This window comes from Peromyscus maniculatus, chromosome 6 (assembly GCF_049852395.1).
Source record: "Peromyscus maniculatus bairdii isolate BWxNUB_F1_BW_parent chromosome 6, HU_Pman_BW_mat_3.1, whole genome shotgun sequence".
NCBI classification, from domain to species: domain Eukaryota; kingdom Metazoa; phylum Chordata; class Mammalia; order Rodentia; family Cricetidae; genus Peromyscus; species Peromyscus maniculatus.
In genome coordinates, this window is record NC_134857.1 from 79,084,435 (window position 1) to 79,112,111 (window position 27,677).

Sequence of the window (27,677 nt, forward strand, 5' to 3'; positions counted from 1 at the left end):
CTCTGCTATGTCCCCAGAGGCCACCGTTGTCTAGTGCCCAGCTCTGTCTGGCACCCAGGACACCCACTGTTTCTCAGTAAACCCTGCTTAAGTGGCGTCCAGCCTCTTTACTCACCTTGCCCTCCTTGTCCCTCACTTGCACACTCCTCCTTTGCACCATCTCTCAGGCTGTCCTCCCTGCATGGACCCACCTGACTCTCCTTTCCAAGTCCCACCTGGTTTCTGAAGCTTTCCCAGATACCTTCTGTCCAACTCCATTCTCTTCGGTCATTTGTACATTGTGGGGACCTGCCCCACCAGGAATTTAGGTCACCTGTGAAGAGGTGGCCAGGAACAGAGGAAAGGTAAGTGCGTTGCCTCTTGCCCATTCCCTAGCCTCCCTCTTACCTGGAGACAATCAGACGCAGTGGGGAGTCAAGTCAAGCAAGAACTCCTCTGGAAGTCAAGTCAAGCAAGAATTGATTGGCAGTAAGTCTCTTTTATACCAGAAAACCTCAAAACCCTAGAAGGGGTGAAGGAACCAACCAAGCATTTTAAAGGTCACCCTATTTACAAGTTTTTTATGTCCTGACAACATCTCCTGTTTTTTAGTATCTTATCTTAGCATAAATAACTCGGGCTAACTTCCTTTCTCACCATTTATCTTTAATCTCCATACAAACAACCCAAGCTAACTTCCTTTTAGCCATCCCTTTTGTATCTAATCTCTGTACAAACAGCCTAAACTAACTTCCTCTCCACATCATCTTTTGTATCTACTCTGTTCATAAACAGCTTAATACTTAAGCTCTATTTGTCTAAATTTCTCTCGGCACCCTCTTTGCAGCCCATGGATGCCCCACGGATTTGTCCCTTTGGTTTTTTTTTTTTTTTTGATATATATTTTTTATTTTACAATGCCATTCAGTTCTACATATCAGCCATGGGTTCCCCTATTCTCCCCCCTCCCACGCCCTCCCCTTACCCCCAGCCCACCCTCCATTCCCTCCTCCTCCAGGACAAGTTCTCCCCCGAGGACTGTGATCAACTTGGTAGACTCAGTCCAGGGAGGTCCAGTCCCTTCCTCCCAGACTAAGCCAAGTGTCTCTGCATAAGTTCCAGGTTTCAAACAGCCAACTCATGCAATGAGCACAGGACTTGGTCCCACTGCCTAGATGCCTCCCAAACTGATCAAGCCAATCAACTGTCTCACCTATTCAGAGGGCCTGATCCACCTGGGAGCCCCTCAGCCTTTGGTTCATAATTCATGTGTTTCCATTCATTTGGCTATTTTTTTTTCAATAATTGAGTAAAACTGAAATTTGTTATATGCCCCAGTCGTCCTAGGGACCTCCATGCTATATATATAGCTTCTATGGTTCTATGGGTTATGGTCTGATTGTTCTCTATTTTATATCTAGAATCCACCAATGAGTGAGTACACACCATAACTGTCTTTCTGGGTTTGGGTTACCTCACTCAGGATGATTTTTTCTAGTTCCATCCATTTGCCTGCAAATTTCATGCTTTCATTGTTTTTCTCTGCTGAGTAGTACTCCATTGTGTATATGTACCACATTTTTTTCATCCATTCTTCCGTTGATGGGCATCTAGGTTGTTTCCAGGTTCTGGCTATTACAAATAGTGCTGCTATGAACATAGCTGAGCATGTATCTTTATGGTATGAGTCAGCATTCCTTGGGTATATGCCCAAGAGTGGGATGGCTGGGTCTTGAGGTAGTTCGATTCCTAATTTTCTGAGAAACCGCCATACTGATTTCCACAGTGGTTGTACAAGTTTACATTCCCACCAACAGTGGAGGAGTGTTCCCTTTGCTCCACATCCTCTCCAACATTGGTTGTCATTGGTGTTTTTGATCTTAGCCATTCTAACAGGTGTAAGGTGGTATCTCAGAGTCGTTTTGATTTTCATTTCTCTGATGATTAAGGATGTTGAGCATTTCTTTAAATTTCTTTCAGCCATTTGTAGTTCTTGTTTTGTGAATTCTCTGTTTAGCTCTTTAGCCCATTTTTTAATTAGACTGTTCAGTGCTTTGATGTCTAGTTTCTTGAGTTCTTTATATATTGTGGAGATCAATCCTCTGTCAGATGTGGGGTTGGTGAAGATCTTTTCCCAATCTGTTGGCTGTCTTTTTGTCTTATTGACTGTGTCTTTTGCCCTGCAAAAGCTTCTCAGTTTCAAGAGGTCCCATTTATTAATGGTTGTGCTCAGGGTCTGTGCTGTCTGTGTTTTATTTAGAAAATGGTCTCCGGTGCCAATGCGTTCAAGAGTGCTTCCTATTTTCTTTTCTATTAAGTTTAGTGTAACTGGATTTATGTTTAGGTCTTTGATCCACTTGGACTTGAGTTTTGTGCATGGTGACAGATATGGATCTATTTGTAATCTTTTACATATTGACATCCAGTTATGCCAGCACCATTTGTTGAAGATACTTTCTTTGTTCCATTGTATAGTTTTGGCTCCTTTGTCAAAAACCAGGTGTTCATATGTGCATGGATTAATGTCAGGGTCTTCAATTCGATTCCATTGGTCCGTATGTCGGTTTTTATACCAGTACCAAGCTGTTTTTATTACTATAGCTCTATAGTAGAGTTTGAGGTCCGGGATGGTGATGCCTCCAAGGGTTGCTTTATCGTATAGGATTCTTTTAGCTATCCTGGGTCTTTTGTTTTTCCATATAAAGTTGAGTGTTTTTCTTTCCAAGTCTGTGAAGAATTGTGTTGGGATTTTGATGGGGATTGCATTGAATTTGTAGATTGCTTTTGGTAAGATTGCTATTTTTACTATGTTAATCCTACCTATCCATGAGCATGGGAGATCCTTCCATTTTCTGATATCTTCTTCAATTTCTTTCTTTAGAGATTTAAAGTTCTTATCAAAAAGGTCTTTCACTTGTTTAGTTAGTGTTATCCCAAGGTATTTTATATTATTTGTGGCTATTGTAAAGGGTGATGTTTCTCTGACTTCTTTCTCAGCCCTTTTATCATTTGTGTATAGGAGGGCTACTGATTTTTTTGAGTTGATCTTGTATCCTGCCACTTTACTGAAGGAGTTTATCAGCTGTAGGAGTTCCCTGGTAGAGTTTTTGGGGTCACTTATGTATACTATCATATCATCTGCAAATAGTGAAAGTTTGACTTCTTCCTTGCCAATTTGTATCCCTTTGATCTCCTTTTGTTGTCTTATTGCTCTAGCTAGAACTTCTAGTACTATATTGAATAAATATGGGGAGAGTGGACAGCCTTGTCTTGTTCCTGAATTTAGTGGTATCGCTTTGAGTTTCTCTCCATTTAATTTGATGTTTGCTGTTGGCTTGCTATAAATTGCTTTTATTATGTTTAGAAATGTTCCTTGTATTCCTAATCTTTCTAAGACCTTTATCATGAAGGGGTGTTGGATTTTGTCAAAGGCTTTTTCAGCATCTAAGGAGATGATCATGTGGTTTTTTTCTTTCAGTTTGTTTATATGGTGTTTTACATTGACTGATTTCCGTATGTTGAACCATCCTTGCATCCCTGGGATGAATCCTACTTGGTCGTGATGAATGATTGTTTTGATGTATTCTTGGATTCGGTTTGCCAATATTTTGTTGAGTATTTTTGCATCAATGTTCATGAGGGAGATTGGTCTGTAGTTCTCTTTCTTTGTTGCATCTTTGTGTGGTTTGGGTATCAGGGTAATTGTAGCCTCATAAAAAGAGTTTGGTAGTGTTCCTTCTGTTTCTATTGTGTGGAACACTTTGAAGAGTATTGGTATTAGTTCTTTGAAAGTCTGGTAGAATTCTGCACTGAAAACATCTGGTCCTGGGCTTTTTTTGGTTGGGAGACTTTTGATGACTGTTTCTATTTCTTTAGGGGTTATTGGTCTATTTAAATGGTTTATCTGGTCTTGATTTAATTTTGGTATGTGGTATTTATCCAGAAAATTGTCCATTTCTTCCTGGTTTTCCATTTTTGTGGAGTACAGGTTTTTGAAGTATGATCTGATGATTCTCTGGATTTCCTCATTGTCTGTTGTTATGTCTCCCTTTTCATTTCTGATTTTGTGAATTTGGGTGCTCTCTCTTTGCCTTTTGGTTAATTTGGCTAGTGGTTTGTCTATCTTGTTGATTTTTTCAAAGAACCAACTCTTTGTTTCATTGATTTTTTGTATTGTTCTCTTGTTTTCTATTTCGTTGATTTCAGCCCTCAATTTGATTATTTCCTGGGGTCTATTTCTCCTGGGTGAGTTTGTTTCTTTTTGTTCTAGAGCTTTCAGTTGTGCTGTTAATTCATTGGTATGGGATTGCTCCATCTTCTTTATGTGTGCATTTAGAGCTATGAATTTTCCTCTTAGCACTGCTTTCATAGTGTCCCATAAGTTTGGGTATGTTGTACTTTCATTTTCATTGAATTCTAGGAACTCTTTAATTTCTGTCTTTATTTCTTCCTTGACCCATTGATGTTTCAGGTGGGCATTATTCAGTTTCCATGAGTTTGTGGGTTTTCTATAATTTTTGTTGTTATTGAGTTCTAACTTTAAGGCATGGTGGTCTGATAAGATACAGGAGGTTATTCCAATTTTTTTGTATCTGTTGAGATTTGTTTTGTGTCCAAGCATGTGGTCAATTTTTGAGAAGGTTCCATGGGGTGCTGAGAAGAAGGTATATTCTTTTGTGTTAGGATGGAATATTCTGTAGATATCTATTAGGTCCATTTGAGTCATAACATCTGTTAGGTCCTTTATTTCTTTGTTACGTTTCAATCTGGTAGATCTATCTTTTGGTGAGAGTGGTGTGTTAAAATCTCCCACTACTAATGTGTGGGGTTTGATGTGCGTTTTAAACTTTAGTAGTGTTTCTTTTATGAATGTGGGTGCTTTTGTATTTGGAGCATAAATGTTTAGAATCGAGACTTCATCTTGGTGGATTTTTCCTGTGATGAATATGTAATGTCCATCCTGGTCTCTTTTGATTGATTTTAGTTTGAAGTCTATTTTATTAGATATTAGGATAGCTACACCAGCTTGTTTCTTAGGTCCATTTGCTTGGAAAGCCTTTTCCCAGCCCTTTACTCGGAGGTAGTGTCTGTCTTTGGAGTTAAGGTGTGTTTCTTGTATGCAGCATATGGATGGGTCCTGTTTTCTTATCCATTCTGTTAGCCTGTGTCTTTTTGTAGGTGAGTTGAGACCATTGATATTGATGGATATTAATGACCAGTGATTGTTAATTCCTGTTATTTTTTTGGTTGTGTTGTGTTTTGTCCTTCTGTGGTGTATGTTGGTGTAGGATTATCTATTGCTTGATTTTTCATGGATGTGTTTAACTTCTTTGGGTTGAATTTTCCCTTCTAGTGCTTTCTGTAGGGCTGGGTTTGTGGACAGGTATTGATTAAATCTGGTTTTATCCTGGAATATTTTGTTTACTCCGCCTATGGTGATTGAGAGTTTTGCTGGTTATAATAGTCTGGGTTGGCATCCGTGGTCTCTTAGTGTCTGCATGAGGTTTGTCCATGATCTTCTAGCTTTCATAGTCTCTATTGAGTAGTCTGGTGTTATTCTGATGGGTTTACCTTTATATGTTACTTGGTCCTTTTCCTTTGCAGCTCTTAATATTTTTTCTTTATTCTGTGTGTTTAGTGTTTTGATTATTATGTGGCGAGGGGACTTTTTTTTTGGATTCAGCCTATTCGGTGTTCTGTAAGCTTCTTGTATCTTCATAGGTATTTCTTTCTTTAGGTTAGGAAAGTTTTCTTCTATGATTTTGTTGAATATATTTTCTGTGCCTTTGAGTTGGTATTCTTCTCCTTCTTCTATCCCTATTATTCTTAGGTTTGGTCTTTTCATGGTGTCCCAAATTTCCTGGACGTTTTGTGTTACAACTTCTTTGTCTTTAGTGTTTTCTTTGACTGACAAATCTATTTTCTCTATCATGTCTTCAGGGTCAGAGATTCTCTGTTCCATCTCTTGTAATCAGTTGGTTATGCTTGTTTCTGTAGTTCCTGTTCATTTAGTCAGTATTTCTATTTCCAGCATTCCCTCAGCATGTGTTTTCTTTATTGTCTCAAATTCATTTTTCAGATCTTGGAATGTTTCTTTCATCTGTTTAATTGCTTTTTCTTGGCTTGATTTGATTTCTTCCCATTTTTTTGTTCGTTTTTTCTTCCATTTCTTTAAGGGAGTTTTTTATTTCCTCTTTAATGGAGTTTTTCATTTCCTCTTTAAGGGAAGTTTTTATTTCCTCTTTAAGGTAGTTTTTCATTTCCTCTTTAAGGAAAGTTTTTATTTCCTCTTTAAGGTAGTTTTTCATTTCCTCTTTAAGGAAAGTTTTTATTTCCTCATTGAGGGAATGTTTTATTTCTTCTTTGAGGGCCTCTATCATCTTCTTAAAGTCATTTTTAGGGTTGATTTCTTCTGTTTCTTCTGTCATGGTATGTTTAGGTCTTGCAGGTGTAGAATCACTAGGTTCTGATGTTGCCATATAGGTCTTTATGTTGTTGCCTGTATTTTTGCACTGGCGTCTACTCATCTTTTCCTCTGTGTGGTGCAGGTGGTGTCTGTGTCTGAGAGTGCCTCTCTTGTTCTAATTTTTGTCTTGGTTTAGTAGTGGTTCTTGGTTAAATTGGTACTATTGGGCTATTTCTTCAGGGGCAGCTGATTTCGATCGGTGAATTATATACTTATGATTCTGGTGATCTGATTTGGTGTCTGGGTAGCGCCTTCTTCTGTGTTCCCAGGTCACGTTTTGTTCATTTGTCAACTCCTCAGCTGATCTTGTTTCTTCAGACTTTAAACTATAGGCATCTGAATCCTCTCCCAGATGGGTTTCAGCTGAGCAGGGTAGTCTCACCAACACCTCCAAGTTGTTGGGTTTCACAGGATCAGCAGCTGGGCCCTGGGTTGTCCTCAGACGGAGTGTTCAGATTCATTCTGGTTCTGACCCATGGAGATAGCTTCTTCCCCAGATGTTGGGGTTAGGGGCGTCCCTGTTCCAAGTTGTGTCTGCTTGTCTCCGTCCCTGGGCCTGTCTACCTCTGCGGTCCGCTGCCGGGCCTATATGTCCCTGTCAGCTGCCACTGGGTCTGTCTGTCTCTGGGGGCCGCCACCGGGCCTGAATGTCTCTGCCGGCTGCAGCCGGGACTGAATGTCCCTGTCGGCCGCTGCCGCTGGGCCCGTCTACCTCTGTGGGCCACCGCTGGGCCTGAATGTCTCTGCCGGCTGCCGCCGGGTCTGAATATCCCTGTCGGTTGCCGCCGCTGGGCACGTCTACCTCCACGGGCCGCCGCCACAGGCCTACCTGTGTCTGCTTGTCTCCGCCGCTGGGCCTGTCTACCTCTGTGGGCCACCGCTGGGCCTGAATGTCTCTGCCGGTTGCCGCCGGGGCTGAATATCCCTGTCGGCTGCCGCTGCTGGGCACGTCTACCTCAGCGGGCTGCTGCTGGACCTGTCTACCTCTGCGGGCCACCGCTGCAGGCCTACCTGCGTCTGCTTGTCTTCGCTGCCGGGCCTGTCTACCTCTGTGGACCGCCGCTGGGCCTGAATGTCTCTGCCGGCTACCGTCGGGCCTGAATGTCCCTGTCGGCTGCTGCCGCCGGGCCCGTTTACCTCAGCGAGCCACCTCTGGGCCGGTCTACCTCCATGGGCCGCCGCTACCGAGTATATTCTTTGTGTAATCTTCATGGCAACCTTGGGAGGTAGATGCTAAAACCAGCCCCATTTTACAGGTCAGAAAATCAAAGACAGAGAGTATTTAGCCAGATAACAGTATCAGGCCCAAGTTCCAGCCTCTGGAGTCAGAGCAACTTCGTTCTTATCTTTTCCTTAGAATGTAAGACATCTAGTTTTTAAGCCCCTTTTCTTTCTTACTTCTTACTTATTTAGTGATGGGGCCATCATCAATAGCCCCAGACTTACAGTCCTCCCTTTGGTAACGCCAGAGTGCTGAAATTTCAAGCTTGAGCGAACGGGACTGATTTCCACTCTCATTTTAATTCAGACGCAACAGCACCATTCCTCGGTGGAATAAATGAAATTACATAGAGGGCCATCAGAGATCTGCAGTAAGCTCAGGAGCGAGTAGACACCCAGAGAAGAGGCACTCAGCCGTAGTTCAGTTTGAAACCTCAGTGACTACTACCCCCAGTGACACACGTCCTTTTGGTTTTGTTAAGTAAGGTGGGCTGTTTACCTATTTGGTATCCCCCTCCTTTTTTTTTCCAAGTCAAACCTAACATTTATTGAGAACACAGAAAATCAGTTGACAGATCAGTCCTACTGTCCCTGAGTGATTTAGTTATGAAGCAAACACAGTATAGGTTTTTAATCCTTACACTAGTTCTAAGGAGAGAAGAGTTAAGAAACCAATTAAAGGTACAAAGAGAGAGCTGTCTTTCTGACCCCTACCCCCAAAGATAGCTGATGATTTTCAAAATGCCTGTTTTACTCACATTTAGGAATTATTAGGATCAGTCTATCTTTGAGTCCAGTCCCATGGAGAATTGTCAGCCCCATACCTCCGGAGAAGGTTGGTGCTGAGTTGTCCTCATCATATATGGTCACCAATGTCTATTATGCATTTGGCCTCCAGCACATACTTCTCCCAGTTCAGGGCCCAGTGAGTGCTCACCTCAAAGCTGTCTGGGTTGCAACCTAAGGGCAGAATCTCCCCTTGCAAGAGCCTAGAGGTTTGAGGGGGCTACACGCTGGGAAGGAGTCTTTGATGAAGGAGAAGTACACATGGGCACAGCCTGTCCAATGACAACTGTCCTCCCGCTGGGATGTGGACCCCAGGAAGACCTGAAGGAAGATGTAAGCAAAGGAAAACTACCATTGCAAATGTTGAGCAGTTGCCAGGAACTGTGGTCCAAGTTTTTGGTTGAGGTAGAGAAGGTCAAAGTCCTCATGGATGTCCTCTTGCAACCGTGTACAGAGAGATGCTGGCCCAAGTGAAAGCTGGAGACTTCTTTAGGAGCATAGAGGAAAGGTATGTCATCTGGCTTGTCCACATACAGCCTCTCTTAGTAAGCATCCATTGAGAAGTAGAGGTGCAGCAGGGTCTTGCTCAGCAACGGCAGCAGCAAAGACAGTTTGAACCTCAGCACCGCGGTGCTGGACATCGCTTTTGCCATTGGCTGTGCGTGTGAGGGCTGTGGTAGAAGAGCAGATTGGTCTATGGCGGTGGGGTGTGGCCACCCAAAGGCCATCTCAGTATAGTCACCATTGTCCCCAGGCTCCGAGGATGTTGAGGATGTTAAGGAGCCAGTAGAAGGGCTTCCTCTAGGAACTCAGGCTTGTCTTTATTGTGTAAAGTTTCAGGTAAAAATATGGGGTTATTAATGACTAAAATACCTGTCACTAATATATCCAGGTGTATTCTAGAGTCTTCCACAACACTGACTTTGGAGGTGGTGGCTGAGAGTTTCTCCCTCTCCTGCCTCTCTCTCCAGGGCCATTAGTTAAGGAGTACACAGTCTCCCCTCAAGGTTCTGGGGAGCCTTGTGTGTAGGTCTAGGTAGGCAGAAAGGAGGGCAGGAGAGCTGGAGCTCTGTCAGTGAGGAACAGCCTACTCTTCAGAGCTGCTGCCTCTATAAAAAGCAAGTGCAGGCTACACGGTTTACAGGGAAGATTACGTGTTTCTCCACAGTCTCTGCTGAAGTGAACTTTCCATCATCCCATTGGGGGTGGATAGGAAGATCTCTCATACATGACATGGGATTGGGATCCCTGTCTGGAAGGTATAAAATGAGATAATTTATGTCAAAAATGTCATCAGTGCCCACACGCTTGGTTAAGTCCAAGCTCAAATTGTACTTCCTGTGAGAAAATGCCATTTCCAGGTTCCATTTGTGATCTGGAAGTGCCAAGCCTAGCTATGGATGGAAGTCATAACAATGCCCAATAATAGAAAGATTCTGTCTCTAGGTAAGGCATTGAAATGTTTATTGCTCTTTCTGTTGAGCTTCATAAAGCAATGGGTTTTTTTTCAAAAGTAGGATGTGATCTAGAGCTTGAGAATGGAAAGAAAACCAATGCTGCACTCCAAGTGAAGGGAAACTGTAATTGCTGAACACTTTAGTCACAGCAGCTGAGACACAGCAGCCCTTGTGTTCCTGGGCAGATGCAAGGGGAAGAAAGCCTGTGCTGTGGGATGGTCTATATGTCAAATGACTCTGATTAGCCAATAAATAAAACACTGATTGGCCAGTGGCTAGGCAGGAAGTATAGGTGGCACTAACAGAGAGGAGAAAAGAAAGAACAGAAAGGCAGAAGGAGACACTGACAGCCACCACCATGACAAGCAGCATGTGAAGATGCCAGTAAGCCACAAGCCACGTGGCAAGGTATAGATTTATGGAAATAGATTAATTTAAGCTATAAGAACAGTTATCAAGAAGCCTGCCATGGCCATACAGTTTGTAAGCAATATAAGTCTCTGTGTTTACTTGGTTGGATCTGAGCGGCTGTGGGACTGGCAGGTGACAGAGATTTGTCCTGACTGTGGGCAAGGCAAGAAAACTCTAGCTACAAGCCTGTGTCAGGGACAGTGACTGGCAAAGGATCTGATAACTTGAGGAACACCAAGTTGGTCTCTGTGTCAAAAGAAAGCAGCAGGACCTGAGTCATGCCTCTGTCCCTTCTGGAGGACCTGACAACTGCCAACTGACAGCACCCAGGGCCATGTCCCTGCCATGGTCACATCTCAGAGTCTTAGTGGTCAGTGTCCCTTTGTGCTGCTCCACTAGTGACCCGATCCACTGAGAAGTTTTCTGTCTGGCTTCCTCCCAGCTGACAGGTGGCTCATAGCCCAGATCTCGCTGAGTTTTCTTGTGGGAGAAGGTGAACACACTATCTGTCATTTTGACCAATTGTAATGGGGAACAGGAAGGACAGTGCAAATCACCTACTGGTGTCCAGTGTGTGTTCTATGTAGAGAACGTTTCTACAAATAGGCTTCAGACATGGATGGGAGGAAGGAGGAACCTTGGATCTGCTGCACGGTTCCAGGAGTCCTCATGGAATGTAGAGAGTGGGGTGAGAGGAGAGGGCCCTGCAAGCCTGGTACCTCCTTTGAAAGTGGTATCGTTTACACTTTGTAAATCTCTAAGCTTAAACAACAACAAGAGTTTGTGTATTTTTCCCATTACCTCATTTGAGAATTAGCTTGGTTTCTCTCAGTGTGTCTGATTCTCTCTGTTACTCTCTCTGTCTCTGTCTCTCTGTCTGTCTCTGTCTTTGTCTCTCTTTCTCTCTTTGTCTGTCTTTCTCTTTTGAGACAGGGCTTCTCTGTGTAATAGGTCTGGATGCTCTGGGACTCACTCTGTAGACCAGGCTGGTCTTGAACTCAAAGATGTGCCTGAGAATTAATTGCCTGTGCTGAGAATTAACCCTTAAATGTTAACATGTCAGCTAGAGTGAGCTGAAATAAGAACCTTCCCTAATAGTTTATTTTTTCGTTCAGAGGCAACAGAAGAAAGAGCTATGGAGTGGGGACTATCAGCCAGAGACACAGTCTCTGCACTGTGTTTCCAACTTCAGCTTAAGGGCTGGTAAGATGGCTAAGCGGATAAAGGCTTCAGCCCCAAAGACTGATAATCGGAGTTCAGTTCCTGGATGGACTAACTCCACATCTTGTCCTTTGGCTTCTACACACACCTGCTGTGGTTAACAAGTAGACACACACAAGTGCAAATGGAAAGTCAGTAGAGAAATGCATAATATGATGATAATGTTCACATACTTATACACACACATTTACACAATTGTTTTTAGAGTAGACACACCAGAACGGCAACATATGTTATACATAAAGAAAACCCAATTTGATGAAAATATGGAACCATAGCAGGTACACAAGTTCTTTAGTTTTTAGAATTCCACAGGTAGATAAAGTTTTGCTGAATGCCTTGTTTTACTTTATTTGATTAGAGGATGATTTCAGTGGCTGAAGCAAGAGTTAATGCTGGGGTAGTGTTGTGGGTCACTGAGGTGTGATGCTTAGTGAAGGTTCCTTCCCAGAAGGTCACCGAGGGCCAGGCATCTTCTTTTCCATGTTTCAGACGGGCCCTAATCTAAAGTGGATGTGGCATAGCACAAGATATGTGGTGACCAAGCTCTTATGTCCATCTCCCAGAGGAGCTGTTGGAGTTCCTTCCACTCTAGAAATAGGATATGTTCTTCTGCTATGATTCTCTGTGAGGCAGATGTATGTCCTGGGGTCAGATGCCTGACACTTCTGATAGGACCTTGTCCCTCATTAGCAGAGTGGGCTGGAGGGCACATTTGTCTCCTCTCTTAAAGAACTGCTGTAGCTAGAGTGTTCTTTCCTTCATGGGATCAGGGTTCTCAGATCCAGACAAGAAGGAACAGGACTAGAGCATTCATATAGACTTAGAATGTCCAGGCATGCTCAGAACACACATGCTGTTTAAGGAATGAGGGCAGATTGTCACTTCCCAGGGTCTAGGGACAAAGCAGAGCAGCCTTTGGCTAAAGCTCACATTGGAACAAGCCCCAAAGCCTCTGATTCTGTTCAGCATATCCTTTCTCGGAGAATTACTAACAGATTTGTAGAACATAAATTTCAAATTCCTAAGTCACATTCTTTACACACCCAAGGGAGAGAGTGCCAGTGCTGTGTTCAGCCCCAGGTGTGGAATCCTAAACCCACAGGAGGAGAGAGCTTCTGCATGGAGTCTGGAGTCTGGTGCCTGTGTTGCTTTAGGTGTGAGGAGAAGAGACTCCCATGTGACAGCAATCCTAAATGTATATGTATCTTACCCAACACTCTTTACAAAATGGGTTCAAATACATAGGGTCCATTTTCCTATTCAAGGGGTTCTTAGAAACAAGCAATCTTCATAATCTTAGAAATTGGAAAAGGTAAGTGAGAAGAATGAAGCATTCCTAACCACAGTTTACCACAACTTTCCAATCACAAACCCTGTAGCACTCCTTTCTTCCAAATAAGGTCAGGCTGGAGCCCATTGCCCATTCTCTTGACCAATATCCCTCATAGGTAGTTGGTAGTACCATGCTTGAAAAGGGGGAATCTCGTCATCCCCCAACCCCAACTGTAGCTGAAGTTTTTCTCCAGTCCTGCCTGGCCCATGGTCAGGACAAATCTCTCTCACCCACCAGTCCCGCAGCAGCTCAGACCCAACTGAGTAAACACACAGAGACTTATATTGCTTACCCACTGTATGGCCATGGCAGGCTTCTTGTTATCTAATTCTGCTATCTTAAATTAACCCATTTCCATTAATCTATACTTTGCCCTGTGTCTCGTGGCTTACCTATACTTTACATCCTGTTCGTCATTGTGGCAGCTGGCAGCATCTCCTCCACTCCACCTTTCTGTCCCCCCAGTTCTCCTTGCTGCTAGTCCCACCTATACTTCCTGCCTGGCTACTGGCCAATCAGTGTTTTATTTATCAATCAATCATAGCAATACATTCACAGTATAGGGAACATCCCACAGCACTTCCCCTTTTTCTTTTTTTTTCAAAGAGTAAGGTTTTAACTTTAACATAGTAAAATTATATGTAACAAAACAAGTATCAAGCAAGAATTACAGTTAGAATATTTAGTCTATTTATAATATCTACTCTATTTGTATTTGGCAAAATTAAAGAAGATATCCTATCTATCTTACATTTGTGAGTCTAAGATTTCATATCTAACTTATCTTTCATCATAACTAAGGAAATTATTACTAGCTAGTCTTCAACTACATCAAAGACATCAGAAGGATATAATATTACCTGAGAAATGGGCAAAGACACAAGCAACTTTTGCAGTCTTACAAAAGTAGACAGAGACAGCTGGTAGCCTGGACAGTGATCCAAAATTTTTCTGTAAAGTTGGGGCATCTGTCTTCAGCCCACAGGCCTAGAGTCTCTCAGTCACTTTTCTCTGTGTCCTGTTAAATGTCTGGCAGTTTCCCCTGTGAAGCAGGAACCTGAAGGACCATTTTGCCTAGCAAAGTTCAGTGGTCACCTTCCTATGGGTCCTGCATGTCCAGTTGATACATTATTTTCAAGCAGCCCAGGCAAGAACAGTTTGTTGCCCAAATGGCTATTTTTGCCAAGAAGAAGATAAACTCCATATAGAGTGTCTTAGATGCCTATCCTCCTTTCTGAAGCAAATCAGTGCTGCCAGGAGCAGACATGTCTCATTTTCCAGAAAGTCTAAATTTTTAAAAACATGTTGAATGCCATGTTCTGTGGGTCTTTGAAGTATTTGAAGATTACCTATCTATTTGAAGTATATCTATGTATACCTAAAAAACTTAACATGACTATAAGTTTGAATATCATAGAAGACTAATTGTTCCATTACAATTTAAATGAACTGTATAAACATAATACCTTAAACAAGAGTAAAAATATACATACAGTATAACAAAATTAACTTTAAATTTGTACCAATAAACTAAAATCCATAGCAATGTAAAACATTTTTAAACAAGTTGCTCTTTAAAAGTATGTTCAATAATCTACCCCTTCATCTTATTATCTATACTGTCCCCTTTTGTTCTTTAGAAAGAGAGTGTATTTATAATCAACCTGTTTTAAATAAAAATATTGGTTTTTCTCTGTCTCTTCTGATATGGGACAAAAGAATATCTTAACCTTTTTTTTTGGCAATATGCTTGGGTTTAAAGAAGGAGTAGGCCAATTCCATCTCCAAAGTCAGCTTGCTATAGTTGGGAATTTGGGCGTAGCTTCTCTTACTACTTCCTGGTGGAGGGGGTCACTGTATCTTATGGGGACATAAAGAAAATTTTAGGATTATACAGTAGTCCTTGAGGGTGTATTGTCTGAGCTAATTGCCTTGAAGCCATTCTGGATGTTGGATCATCTGGGCCATGGTGTCATCAGAGACCTTTCAGGGGGTTTTGGCTGGTCAAACCTGATGTATATTAATCTGGAACAAATCCATAGCTTCTGGGTTTCTGTGGAAACAAAAGCAGAGTCTCCTTTCCAAAGCAACATATCCTTACATCTAAATTTTGAAGTCAAGGTACCTTTAAAATATACATATTGGCTTAACTCAACAGTTTTTAAAATCAAATGTCTTTCTGCAGTTAAGAATATCGAAGACAACATAATCCAGATTCTCAGTGTGATATCCATCTTTATGTGGCTTATTTTTTATATTAATTTTACTGTCTCTCTAAAGACTTTATTTTTAAAAAATTTAAAAATTTCTCTCTTTCAAGCCTATGACCATTTTCATACACATTGTAAACTATTCTATCTGAATCTGTCTTATTGTGAGCCTATTGTTTTAAACTGCAGCAATTAGTACTGAAGCAGAAGTCTTGACTGTTAGCTCCTCCCAATTTAGCTTTTTTTTGGTTTTTCGAGACAGGGTTTCTCTGTGTAGCTTTGCGCCTTTCCTGGAACTTGCTTTGGAGACCAGGCTGGCCTCGAACACACAAAGATCAGCCGGGTTCTGCCTCCTGAGTGCTGGAATTAAAGGTGTGCACCACCACTGGCCAGCCCCAATTTAGCTTTTCAACATGGTGGAGATAATTCACCGCCAGCGCTGGGAGCCATATTGGATCTATGCTTCTATCCAAGAAGCATGGAGCACAGAACCTTTTTTTTTTTTTTTGTACTAGCAAAGGCTAAATCCACCATGCAGCATAATGTGTGGCTTGGAGGCAACTCATTCCCCCTATGCTGATGGTCAAGCACTTGCACACCAGGAACCCACCATATAGTAGCTCAAACCTGCAGGCTGCTGCTAACTTGAGAAAAACAACTAGGAATCTGTTTTTAACTCTTTTTTTAAATAATCTTCTTTCTCAGGTTTTAGATAGCAACTATTGCCAACCCATTGGGCACTACCCACCAACTGCTGGGCATTCAGGATTAACCCAAAGCTACCATCTATTGTCTGGCTTGTAAAAAACTGGTCCCTTGAGTCGGATATCTGAGGCCAATTTCTCTGTGCATCAGAAAGAGAAAACTATGAGGCATTAGCTGGTAAAGGGGAGTGGGTTTATTCAGAGTTCTGTTTATAGCTAGAGAGAGAAACTTTCTGAGTCTCTACCCACTGTTCTCATACTGGCAATTTTATAGGAAATCTGTAACCAAAACCACCAAACAGGCAAGTATAGATTTAGCTGTGAGAAAAAACTGTAACTCTGAATGTCTACTAGAGGATGCCGCCTCCTAGCTCTTTCCCTGGCCCTAGAGAATCTCTTGGAGAAACTGGAACTTTGGTATTTCCACTGTCAGTCCCTATTACATGAAATACAGTCATTGCGTCATCTAGTGCACTTCAAAGGACAATGCCTGTCATGACTCTCCTATCCCTAATCTAGCCCCTATTTTCCTCAATCCACCTCAGATCCATGATCATTTCTGCTCCCAGCATGGCCTTTCCTGGTCACAGAAGGGAAATAGAAGACTAAAACAACTTCTGCATCTGATGTATTAATCAGTATTTATTGATCCTTTGATTGAGCTTCAGAGAGAGGAAAGAAAAATTTGCAGAGAAGCAAAATGTTTTTAGTGGGGAGATAAAACCAATGGAGAGAGCTCTAAGGTGCAAGAGGCATGGAAAGTTTGGAAGTTTGAGCTGAGACACAGCAGCCCTGTGTTGCTGGGCAGGTGTTGGGGAAGAAAGCCTGTGTCAGGGCCAGTGACTAGCAAAGCATCTGGTGACTTGAGGAATACACCAAGTTGGTCTTTGTGTCAAGGGAAGGCAGAAGGACTTGGATTGTACATCTGTCCCTTCTGGAAGACCTGGCAACTACCAACTGACAGCAACCAGGGCCATGTCCTTGCCATGGTCACATCACTGAGTCTTTGTGTTCAGTGTCCCCTTGTGCTGCTCCACTAGTGACCCGATCCACTGAGAAGTTTTCTGTCTGGCTTCCTCCCAGCTGACAGGTGGCTCATAGCCTAGATCTTGCTGAGCTTTCTTGTAGGAGAAGGTGAACACACAATTTGACAGAGTGACCAAGTGGCGGTTAAATGGAGGCCGGAAGTTGTAGATTGGACGCAGCAGGAAGCTCACAGTTTCCAGCAGGAAGGCAAGCCAGTAGAGCATGGGCAGAGGAAGGCTCCAACTGGAATCAAGATGGAAGCCCCAGCCCTTGCTCACAGCAAAGTTTAAGTCATCAAAGCTTTGGTGAGGAGTGTCATCTGATATGTAGTAGAACTGACCTTGGATGCTTGGTGACTTCTTGGGGTCTCGTAGGCCCCTGGCAGCCAAAATATGTGCCCAGGCCACATTACCCACATATACTGGGTTAACTGTGGAAAATTTGCCAGTAACATCCAGAATACCATTATTTTTGAGGGCCCTGATCATTATAACATAAATTATAAGACTCTTTTCCCCATAGATATACATAGGTCTTAAGGCACAAGTATGCAGAGTGCCACCATCTTTCAGGCTGCACCCATTGGCTGCTAGTACAGCCTTCTCAGCCATCTTTTTGCTATATGGGTAGGGATTAGACCATGTACTTTCACGATGTTCTTGGCCATTCAGGACAATCTCCTTGTAGGAGTTGGGCCCTGCAACATCAGATGAGCTGGTGTAGATGAAAGCTGGCACACTAGCTTGGACACAGGCTTCCAAAAGATTCTGGGTACCTAATCACAGAGAACACACCATCAGGAGATAGTTAATTAAGGGGGTTCACCATGTGCACAGCTTCCTGATTATTTACATCTTCTGGATAATAGAACAACCTTTACAATCAGTGTACGTTTCCTGTTTTCTGAACTCACAGCTACCTTCCTATGATCTGTGGACAATGGGTAGTTCTAGAGAGCAAGGCTCTCTTTTTTTCACAGCCCTGTGTATATTTGTGTGCATGAATGTGTGGAACTTGGTGTCCTTTACTGTCCAAAGCCCCTAAGGCTAATTGTTTATCTATTTTGAATGTGATCATGAAGTAATTACAATTTTATGCATATCAATTCATGCATGTGTTCTAGATGTACAAAAGCAGAAGATCATATTCTTAGACTATGAACAAAAATAGTTCCTTTTAACTAAGAATACTTCAAGAATTAACATCATCCAAGCTCAAATCCAGTTGTATACAGGTGATAATATGTTACACAAACATTTCATAGCTACAGTTTTTTTGTCATTTGATGGAATAAAACTGTTCAAGGACAACTAGTCTGAGTCATGGAACAAATGATTGCTGGGTTTGGAGAGAAATGGAGACACAACTGTGTTCCTTGGTGCATACACAATGGTGAAGCACTCTTGGTTCCATCTATGACTTTGTTGACTTAGTTGTACAAAGTAGAGGGGATAAATATTCTTTCCAGTTTAAATCTGAGATCCTAGCACTGACTCACCCCATCTGTTCCTCTTGGTAGAAAACTAAAAAGGACTGTGTGTTCCCTGCCTGGAATTCCTGTCATGGCAGACCCTTGTCAGGCTGGAATCTCTCTCAGAACTAACAGCATGCAGGTCTTGTCTAGGTCTTACCAAAGGAGGAAAGTGTGGATGGTTGTCAGCTGCGTGGAGTTGGAATCCAGTCTCCTTGGCAGGGAGGACCACAGAAGAGCTTTCCTTGAAGTTGGAGTGACATAGATGTGACTCACATCCTAGGCCACACACTTTCTACCTGCTGGGCCTTAGCCATGTAATAGCCCTGAAATCTTTGTGCTGGGTCTTGTGAGCACAGCATTAGAATCAGAGCATGGCAGGTCTTGTGTGGTGAGAGAATCACTTCCTGATCTGTGTTGACATTTTCAACCTCCCAACTTTCACCTTCTGTCCAGATACTGTACCTTTAAGATTAACATCCAGGATGGTCTGTCTGGGAATGGCACCTGAGACATCAATGACAGCAGCAGTGTGGATGACAACAGAGATGCCTTGGCAGACTCTCCTCAGGTACTGGGCATCCAGAATGTCTCCCTCCAGCAGTGTCACCTTGGTCTTTGTCTGTAGGTCTGTGGAACACAAGACAGGTCACTGGGAATCTTTTCTGCAGACTGGGATGTTTCCTGTATACAGGTGTCAGTTACCTAGGTCATCAACAGTTGTCATAGTGGGGGAAATGTTAGACAGGAGGCCTGGTATAAGGAAGGAAGAGGTATTCTTTCCCACTGCAGAAAACAAATCAGTTTAGGAAGCAATCAAATGTGCCTGGGGCATGAAACTTGTTCAGGGGAGTGTTGGGAAGTTGATTCATTATTCAAAGAGACTCAGGAGGTAATGGTGGTGGCTGGGTAGAAGTGAGAACAGCAATTGGAATGTTTGTTTCAGTGTTATGATGAGGAAGACCCTGCTTCCAGGGGTGGGATCAGAGAAGGAAGCCACATGGATATGATTCTCAGGCAGAGCCTAGTATTTCATGGGTCTGTGCTGAACCACAAAAGAAGAGTTAACACTGTACCACTCATTGGGCAGAAATGACTCAGGGAGAGTGAAGGCACTAACAATAAAAATAGGATGGGCTCACGTATGTAGATAGAAGAACATCATCTCTGAGATGTCATCAAAAAATTAGATGCCTGTGGTGTAACTGAGGCTCTCCAGGGACTCCCTTACAGCCATCTACCCCAAGGCAGTGGGTACAATGCCAGTATCTTTGGGTTCCTATGAAACCTGAAAATAGTGCCACCTGTTATTTTGTCATTCAACTCACAAAATGACTGTGTCCCACATGTGGTCGTCCCCAGTACCCTACATTTGCTTTGGCTTCTTAATTCTCACCCAGCTTTTGGAGTTTCCTTCCTTCCTACCCATACTTCATAGAGCCTGGTCCTCTAGGCCCTAATTAGTAGATGAGCTTAGTGGGTTTCCAGAAATCTGTGGACACAGTTATGGCTACCCTGACTGAGGACATCTCCCGTGACCTGTCTCTAACTGTGCTACTAGCCTATTCTCTGGAGTTGCTTGCAATCAGTATTTCAGAGGCAGATTGAATTCATTCCACTCAACTGAACGTGTCAATAAAGCTAAACAATAGTGGGAGGATTGGGAGAAATCCAGGGCTGAGGAAACATCTCTAGAGACATAAATAGAATGGCTTTCCACTAATTCTCTACTAAGTATTTCCTATCCATGCCCCTGCTCTCCTCATGTAACTCCAGGAAAGCCCTGAAGTAGAGAGAGGCAAGCAAGGTACTTATCATAGGGAAGCAGTTACCTGTGTGAGGGTTGAATTCGTGGATTATGATTCTATTTGCCCATTCTGTCCTTCTCCTTTGCTATTGATTTAGACAGGCTGGTTCAGGGATGTCAGTATGAACAGACATGTGGAATCCAGACCTGTATTGGAATAAACTCTCATCCATGAGCTATTTGGGGACCCAGAGATGCCAGAAGAGGCCTCTTAGAGTGGTTTCTGTTGGTTCCATAGTTGCACCCTTATCTAGGATACCTGGATGTGACAAATATTGGCACAGAAACACGGTAGAGTGTTGTTGTCATGTGAACCAAGTCAGAGAGAGACCCAAGGGAGCTCCTACCCAAAATGAATGTGAAGATTATAAAGGCTGCAGCTAGATTTCCTAGATTCCCATTCAGTTTGTTTATTTTAGCTTTAGTATTTGGGTATGCTAGTGAACCTCTGCACTTATCTATCCACAGAAATAGAGCGTAGACACATTAACTACATTCCAGCATTGTTAAACAGAGCTAATGATTGGTCGCCACAGTATGTACCACAGAGCCTGGCACAGAAAGCACACTCACATGAATGTTGGCTTTATCTTTATGCAGGGCCCTCTCTATCGCTATTCCTGACAGTACTCACTATGACGCTATTCCTCCAGACCAAACCTTGGCTATTTTCAGGTATTGCTTAGACATTGGGACTCTAAGAAATATAATTGACTGTGTGCTAATATTGAGTTTCTGGAGACAGCAATTAGAATGTTAGAGGACTAACTTGACATTTGAAGAAGTCAGAAACAAAGACAGAGTAGAAGGGAAGTGTTGTCTCAAAGGGAGGGTCCTGTGTGCAGGGCAGATACCTAAATAGAGTGTGTTTACCCTTGAAGCAGAGGAGGGTGCAAAGTGCTAGCTTGAGTCACATATAGACAATAGGAGGACTCTGTAGCCAAGAATTGGCCCCTGGACAAAATAATAGAGTATAAGTGAGGCAACCTCTGGCTTGATCTGTGATCCTCATTAATTGGATGTTGCTGCTATAGTCATCTTTCTTTTCTCCACTCAAAATCCTTGATTTTCAGGTGAGTGAGCATCCTTTACTACATGTACTGCAAAGTTCTTATAATGCCTTGGAGGTTGACTAGGTGCTAAAATATCCTGTAAAACCAGCTAGTCCAGTTGTAACTGAGATAACAAATTGGCAAAGAATTATGGCCTGCCCCAGTGAATTCTGCAAACTTATTCTTAGTGATGATAAACTCCAGTGAGGAATGAGAGAAATATGCAAAAATAATCCAGGTGAGGTATGGACAGTCCTGATACTAGCATTGTTTGCTCCCTGTGACCTCATGCGTTTGCTCAGGTTCACTTTCTCGGTCTCTATCTCTGTTTTTTCCTGTCTACCTGTCCCTGCCCACTCTCCTATATCTGTCTCTGTATATTTCTCTCCCTTTTACATCTACTTCTTTTATTTACCCTCTACCCATAATCCTGATTGAAGGAATGAAAAAATGCTAAAAGAACCCCTCCCTCCTCCTCTCCCCATGCAGAGAGCAAACCAGAACAAAACAACTAGAACAGTAGCAGTTAGGACAGAGGGAGCTAGTATTGAACCCACTAGCTTAATGATCTTTATGGCTATACCCAGCAATTGGCAAGTCCACATTAAAGAGCTCCAGGAAAAGGAGAGAGAAATCGTTAGTCCAAATTCAGCCTCCCCTAACTGTACACTGTCTTTTATGCTGTGTGGTCTGATTTCTCCTGATGAATGTGGACATGGAGCCATGTTATGACTGCCAAGTGTCCTTATTTACTTAACAGGGCAAAAGCCCCCCTGCATCCAGTCAATTGTTATGTTGAATTGGAATGCTATGCCAAATCCTCAGGTTGACTTACTGTAGAATTCCTCCCTGGTTTCCGGTCTGAAGACCTTGTCCAGGACTCTGACCTCCTCCAGATCTTTCTCCTGCACCAGCAAATGGACAATCCTTTGCCCTAGAAACCCTCCTGCCCCTGTCACCAGGCAGCTCCACCCAGGCATGGTCAACTCAGGCAGCAGATCCAGTGAGAGCAGGGGTAATGTAGGGTGATTCTGGAGATGGTTAGAAAGAGAGAACCAGGGATTACTCAAGCTTAATTTCCCCCACCAACCTGTCATAACACGGATCGTAAGGCATGGCACAATTTCTCCATAGCACTATCAATGTATTTCGATGTGTACCCACAAACTGTTAGACCCACAGGGTTTCTTTTCCCCAAGATTCTACGTTGCCAAGATGCCTGTGATTTCACCTGTGCTTCAGAAATGGCCACAAACTTACTGCACACAATAAAGTTACATAAGCAGTTCATGGAACTCAGAAAAATGTTTACTTATTGGCTACAAAAAGTGAGGCACAAAGAAAGGGTCCAGAGGTCTTGTGCCCTTGGGGAATATAGCTCCAGAAACTTCTATGGGTTCAAAGATGCAGAATTATAGTGAACCCATTATTGGGCATCTATTTTGGAGATTGCATTTATGGGCATGCTTGAACCATGTACAATTTTAGTGAAATGTGATAGGGCACATGTTAATCCAAGTGCCATCAGATGGGATAGGTGGTCCCTTAAGTCCTGTGTTTTGTAAGGTCTCAGCATTCCTTCCTTGAGTTTGTGGGACAGAAGTCATTTGGAATAGGAATGCTCTGTCATTCAGACACAGCCCATTTTGGAATGATATTTGAATCACTTACCATAGAGGAAAAACAATTTAGATAATAATATTAAAATCCACAGCCTATTTTTTTTAAACACAAACCCCTAAATCCCTAATACCAAAGAGATATGTAACTCAAGAAATCGCCACATCAATGGAATTCCAATGAACCTTTATTAGAAAGTACTGTGCTTTATAATGTATGAATGAATATGTCTGCCAAAGCAAGTCAGATACCACACTTCCTTTTCAATTACATGAGGTTACAAAGAAAGGTAGCAACACTTTGGCAAGCCTACACTTTCATCTTTTCAGGCATCTGGTATAATTGGGCTATGAAATAATTTTGTGTCTTCCTCTAGTCTCACTGGAGGTATAGATGTAATGCAAGATCCCCTTTAAGTTAGAGTGCAGTTATTCCCTTCTGTTCTGTCAGAGGCTAGTCCCCTTCTCCAAAATCATCAACACTCAAACATTTTCATGTTTGGAAGGGGCATTAGGTGAGGCCACTGTCCCATCTAGGCTGCACGCAGCAAGGCTACCTTACTAAGTAACCGCTCACCCACACAGCAGTAGGGTTGGCTACATCTTGTAGAAGTAGTGGGCTGTCCTGACCACTAGCCAATATAGCAGCATTCACTGTTAACCCCATCACCACCCACCCGCAGACCCCCAGGAGGTCTGACAGAAGTTTCCATGGGCACTGACCCTAGCACAGCACCTTCACTTACTTGAATCCGGGTCCTTAGACCAGAGTCTTGGTGCATTGGGAGGTGATCTTTGAAGAGATGTGAGAAGCAAAATGTTACACAGTCACACACATTTATACACACACACACAGTCCTCTGGCTTGCATGGCTACTGTTTTACACATCAGGCTGGAGAAAGATTTCTTTATTAGAATCACTTTCTGCTCCCACAGAAGCAGATAAAAGAGATAAGAACTTCAGGAAAGGTTTGGTAAAATGTGGGATGACTCATCCCTAACCTGCTTTTTGGCCATCTGGCCCAAACAAGTAAAAAAAGATACTTTCTGAGAGCCAGCCTGGGTTGGCCTGATGGTCTCAGCAACAACAATTGAAGCATGATCTGGAGATGACCTGGACCAGTGAGAGGCAGCCATGTCACACCAGCTGATGCATGTTCATCAGACCTCCTCCTAGGGTGGGGTGGAGCGTTTAAATGTCTTGCCTCTTCCTGAATAAACTGAGCTTGTTGTTTCAACATTCTCCCAGAGTCTGTATGGTTTGGACTCTGAGCCTACTTAGCCCTGGGCCCCAAAGGGAACACAGCAAGGACCCTGTTACAGTAGAAGATCCCTCTTCTGTGAACTTTGTCCTCATCCCATCCCTGTTTCTACTTAGCCTCCACTAAGACTTCAGCAGCACATTTTGGTCTAAGAGGACCTCATCAGAGAGGGCTGCTCACCTAGAGACCACACTCATCTCAACCAACATAAAGAAAAAGTGATTCAGCATATCACACAATGCCAGTTTAAACACATCAAGTTTGAAACCTCATCAGCTCTTATATTTTAATGTTTTGGTGCCAAGTTAATGAATGACCTGTGTGCCTTTTACCCACCCACTAGTCTGCTCCCCCACTGGGGGATAACCTAGTGTTAATTTTTGCCAGGTACAGTCTGCCTTCTCTGGCCTTGGGTCCTGTATGAACCCTGGTGTGCTGGCCACTGTGCAGCTTTCAAAACTGAATTGTTCGTCTTAACCCGCTACTCTCACAACCCATTTGGATTACACAAATGAAAGAATTCCTTCACATTATGCTTTCCGGCTTCCACCATTTCTTGCTATTACCTTTCCCTTTAATGGAATATTTTTGGTGACCAAGAGACAGAAAGATTACCCCTGTAGTTCTTCTATAATTTTCCTTGGAGGCGCTGCTGATGGTGGAAGTCTGAGGCCAAACACATGGAGCTCTGAGCTCCATCTAGCATCAGTGTGACCCACTGTTCTTAGTCTATTACTTTCATGTCGGGCATCCTCTGCATCAGTCTGACCCTACACTGTCTGTTAACGGTGTCCAAGCAATGGAATGTTTCACCCCTTTCTTATGAGTTTGTGTGTTTCTGGGCACACAGGGGCACAATTCTCCAGGTGTTGTAGCCATCTCTAAGTTGCAGGGATAATTTCTAATAAATGAGTGTGAGATGGGACCTACAGGAAGAGAAAGGGGAATGAAAAAAGGGCTATCTATAACCATGTGCTTCCCAGGCACCTCTCCGGACATAATATCTACATATTTGTCTCCTATAATATATTGAATTTTCTCTGATACATTGATATTGTATATCCACAACAGAGGAGGTCAATTATCCATGACAGTGAGCAATAGTTTTGTAAGAGGCATTTTGTGATCTAAGCATGAAGGACTTCTTGGGCAACACTGAAGAAGCCAGACTGAGACAGTGATCAGGATGCTCCCATCTTTACAAGCATCGCTTAATCATGTTTGCCTGTGGCTCCCATGGCAGCTCTTTCCCTGTTTACCATAAGCCAACAGCAGAACCATGAAGACAGACTTGGGGTCACTGAACACCCCTGTCTGCCTTTGTTGTTCCTGGAGCCACGTTGAAGAGATTCTCCCCACACCTCTGCTTTAGCAATCCCTTGTTTCTTTGATTTGTATGTTAGGATGGCTGCTCCAGTCTAGATGTTTAACTTAGAAGTTCTGGTTACAAAATTCAGTGATGGTGGAATTTGCCCTTCCCAATAGCATGCTTGGCAGTTAGTAGTAGTATAGTACAGGCAGATAGCTGGTGTGTTTTAGTCAGCGGTCTATAGAGGAACAGAACCAAAAGGATGTATATCTGTCTATCTATCTATCTATCTTCTGTCTGCCTGTCTATATCTCAGGATTTATTAATTCAGCTTTAAAGTTGTAAGAATAGCTAAATCATACCTCAGAAACTAGTGGTAACTTGGTCCTTGAGGCTAAATGCCTCAACAGTTGGAATATATCCCACAATAAGTGTTCCTCACTGTGGGGAGACAAATTGTACTTACTCAGTGGGTTAGTGGTCACAAGTTGGCACTGGAAGTGTAAGAGGTTTCTGAGTCCCAGCTGGTCCCAAGTCCATAATGCAGGCTTGGAAAATCTGGTGTCTTCTCTCTGCAAAGGAACCAGCAGCAGCACCACAAACCAACTCCAATGCAAGAGGGAACCAAAGCCAGCAACAGGCTAGATGATCTTCCTGGACAGGGTGTTTTTTATCCGGGTTACTACCAGAGGCTGCCGCCTATATTCAGGGTGGGGCTTCCCACATCAATCAAGGTCATCAGGACACTTTGTTGAGTGATTCTCCTCTGTGACAAATTGACACTAAAACCAATCATAATTAGGTGTCTCCTGTTTCAGAACACGGCGTGGGAGGCTTCTTTGTGGGGGTGCAGGGGAAAGCTAATCCAGAACTAAATAGAACATCTTGTCCTACCCTTAAGGACCAGCCTAAACTTAAAAGTTGCAAAAGAAAAGAGATATCATTAACTTAAAATGAAGATAAATCATCTTGTAGTAAAGGGCCCCCATTAATCATTGAGGAGCATTTTCATTTGTCCTATGAAACCTCATTTCATATCTTTAGCTATAGATAAATCTAACTGAAATATTTTAATAATGATGGTCAGAGCTTTACTTGTTTTCAGAGTAAAGGGTCGAGCCAGGTAGAATGTTGTGAAGGTCACAAAAGGGACCAGGAGAGGGCTACAGCTGTGTTTCTGCAGACTGGGAGAGAGCAGGGAGGAGGGGCCACTGCATTTCAAGAGAGTGTAGGAGGCCTGGTTGCTCTTTGTGCTGCCCCCCTTTTACATTTTGGGTATATTTTAATAAGCAAGGAGGTGGTTATCAGACTGAGATTGAATTTTGGATGTATGACCATGACCACCAGTAGATGTCTCCTGCTCTAGTGGATAGTTCCATACTCATTCATGGACACTATCCAAAAAAGACTCAAACTCAGGAGAAGTGTTGGGACAGGGGTGCTTGGGGAGCATTTGAGGGGGGTACATGTGGGATGAATATGATCATGCCTCACTGTATACATATATGAAATTCTCAATAGTCAAGAATACTTATCATCAAAACCCAGAAAACATAATAAAAATTACTTTTTTAAATATAAATTCCTACGTAATTTTTTTGTAAATTTACTCAAAAGTTCTAACAAGAAGCTCTCAGTCCCACTTAAAGATTTGTCAAAGTCCCTCTACAGTCTAAGTGTGGATGTCTAAATGACAAGGATGAAAGAGAATGCCAATGCTTGGGTCTTAGTCCTAGAAGGTCAGTCAGAACCCAGGGGAAGACAGGTGCTTCTAAAACACCACAGATCCAGATTAAACATTCCTTTTGATGGCATGTGCCATGGAGACCCTAGATGCTGAACACTAAACAGAATTCCCTCTGAAGAGGAGAACCATCAGAACAAAAGTTCTCTCATGCTTTAGTGAGGACACACACACACAAAGTCAATAAGACTTTGACCCATCCCTGAAGATATGAACTGATAGTTTACTCCCACCTCCTAGTTTGTGTTGAATTAGCATTTTAAAAGGTTAATTATTGGCCACCTGTTTAATGTTGAACATCCCAGTAGGAACGAATAATGCCAACCACAGTTATTTTAAGAAACAAGTGCTACCAGCCCCTTACTGAGGTTCCCAGATTGACCTCATTCAGTCAGGGAACCTAAAGACCTACAGGAGAGTCATTTAAATAACTGGTCTCAACCATTTTAAAGGACTTTACTAGGTGTTACTAACTAATGCAGTGGCTGTGAAATGTTGTGGGGTTACTAAGGAGTTTCACCTCTGCAGGGTCAGCATTACTTTCCAGAAAATGGCCAAAGTAAGCTGCAAGAGAGCCCTATCAGAGTACTAAACC

General features: G+C 42.7%; 1 protein-coding gene and 1 long non-coding RNA gene across 3 annotated transcripts in view; one reads left to right on the forward strand and one right to left on the reverse strand.

Annotated features, from left to right (window-relative positions):
• Positions 1 to 27,677, forward strand: part of LOC121830259 (uncharacterized) — an 89,092-nt gene continuing 61,415 nt past the window's right edge. For both annotated transcript variants that reach the window (XR_006073382.2, XR_013052266.1), the window contains exon 1: positions 1 to 344. This is a non-coding gene — a long non-coding RNA (uncharacterized LOC121830259). The remainder of the gene's footprint in view (positions 345 to 27,677) is intronic.
• On the reverse strand, positions 16,416 to 26,150 carry LOC102913105 (3 beta-hydroxysteroid dehydrogenase/Delta 5-->4-isomerase type 1-like). The gene is made up of 4 exons (XM_042279594.2): positions 25,805 to 26,150; positions 21,983 to 22,178; positions 18,754 to 18,918; positions 16,416 to 17,592 (listed from the first exon to the last, which is right to left on the reverse strand). Exons 2-4 carry the CDS (start codon positions 22,125 to 22,127, stop codon positions 16,787 to 16,789), a joined length of 1,116 nt encoding a protein of 371 aa, XP_042135528.2. The 5' UTR covers positions 22,128 to 22,178; positions 25,805 to 26,150; the 3' UTR covers positions 16,416 to 16,786.

Coding starts and splice junctions, on each gene's coding strand:
- LOC102913105 (XM_042279594.2), bottom strand. CDS start 22,127: ATGCCTGGGTGGAGCTGCCTGGTGACAGGGGCAGGAGGGTTTCTAGGG. Junction 18,919..21,982: donor AACCAGGGAGGAATTCTACA/GTAAGTCAACCT, acceptor TGTGTTCCACAG/ACCTACAGACAAAGACCAAG. Junction 17,593..18,753: donor CCTGGATGTTAATCTTAAAG/GTACAGTATCTG, acceptor CTCTGTGATTAG/GTACCCAGAATCTTTTGGAA.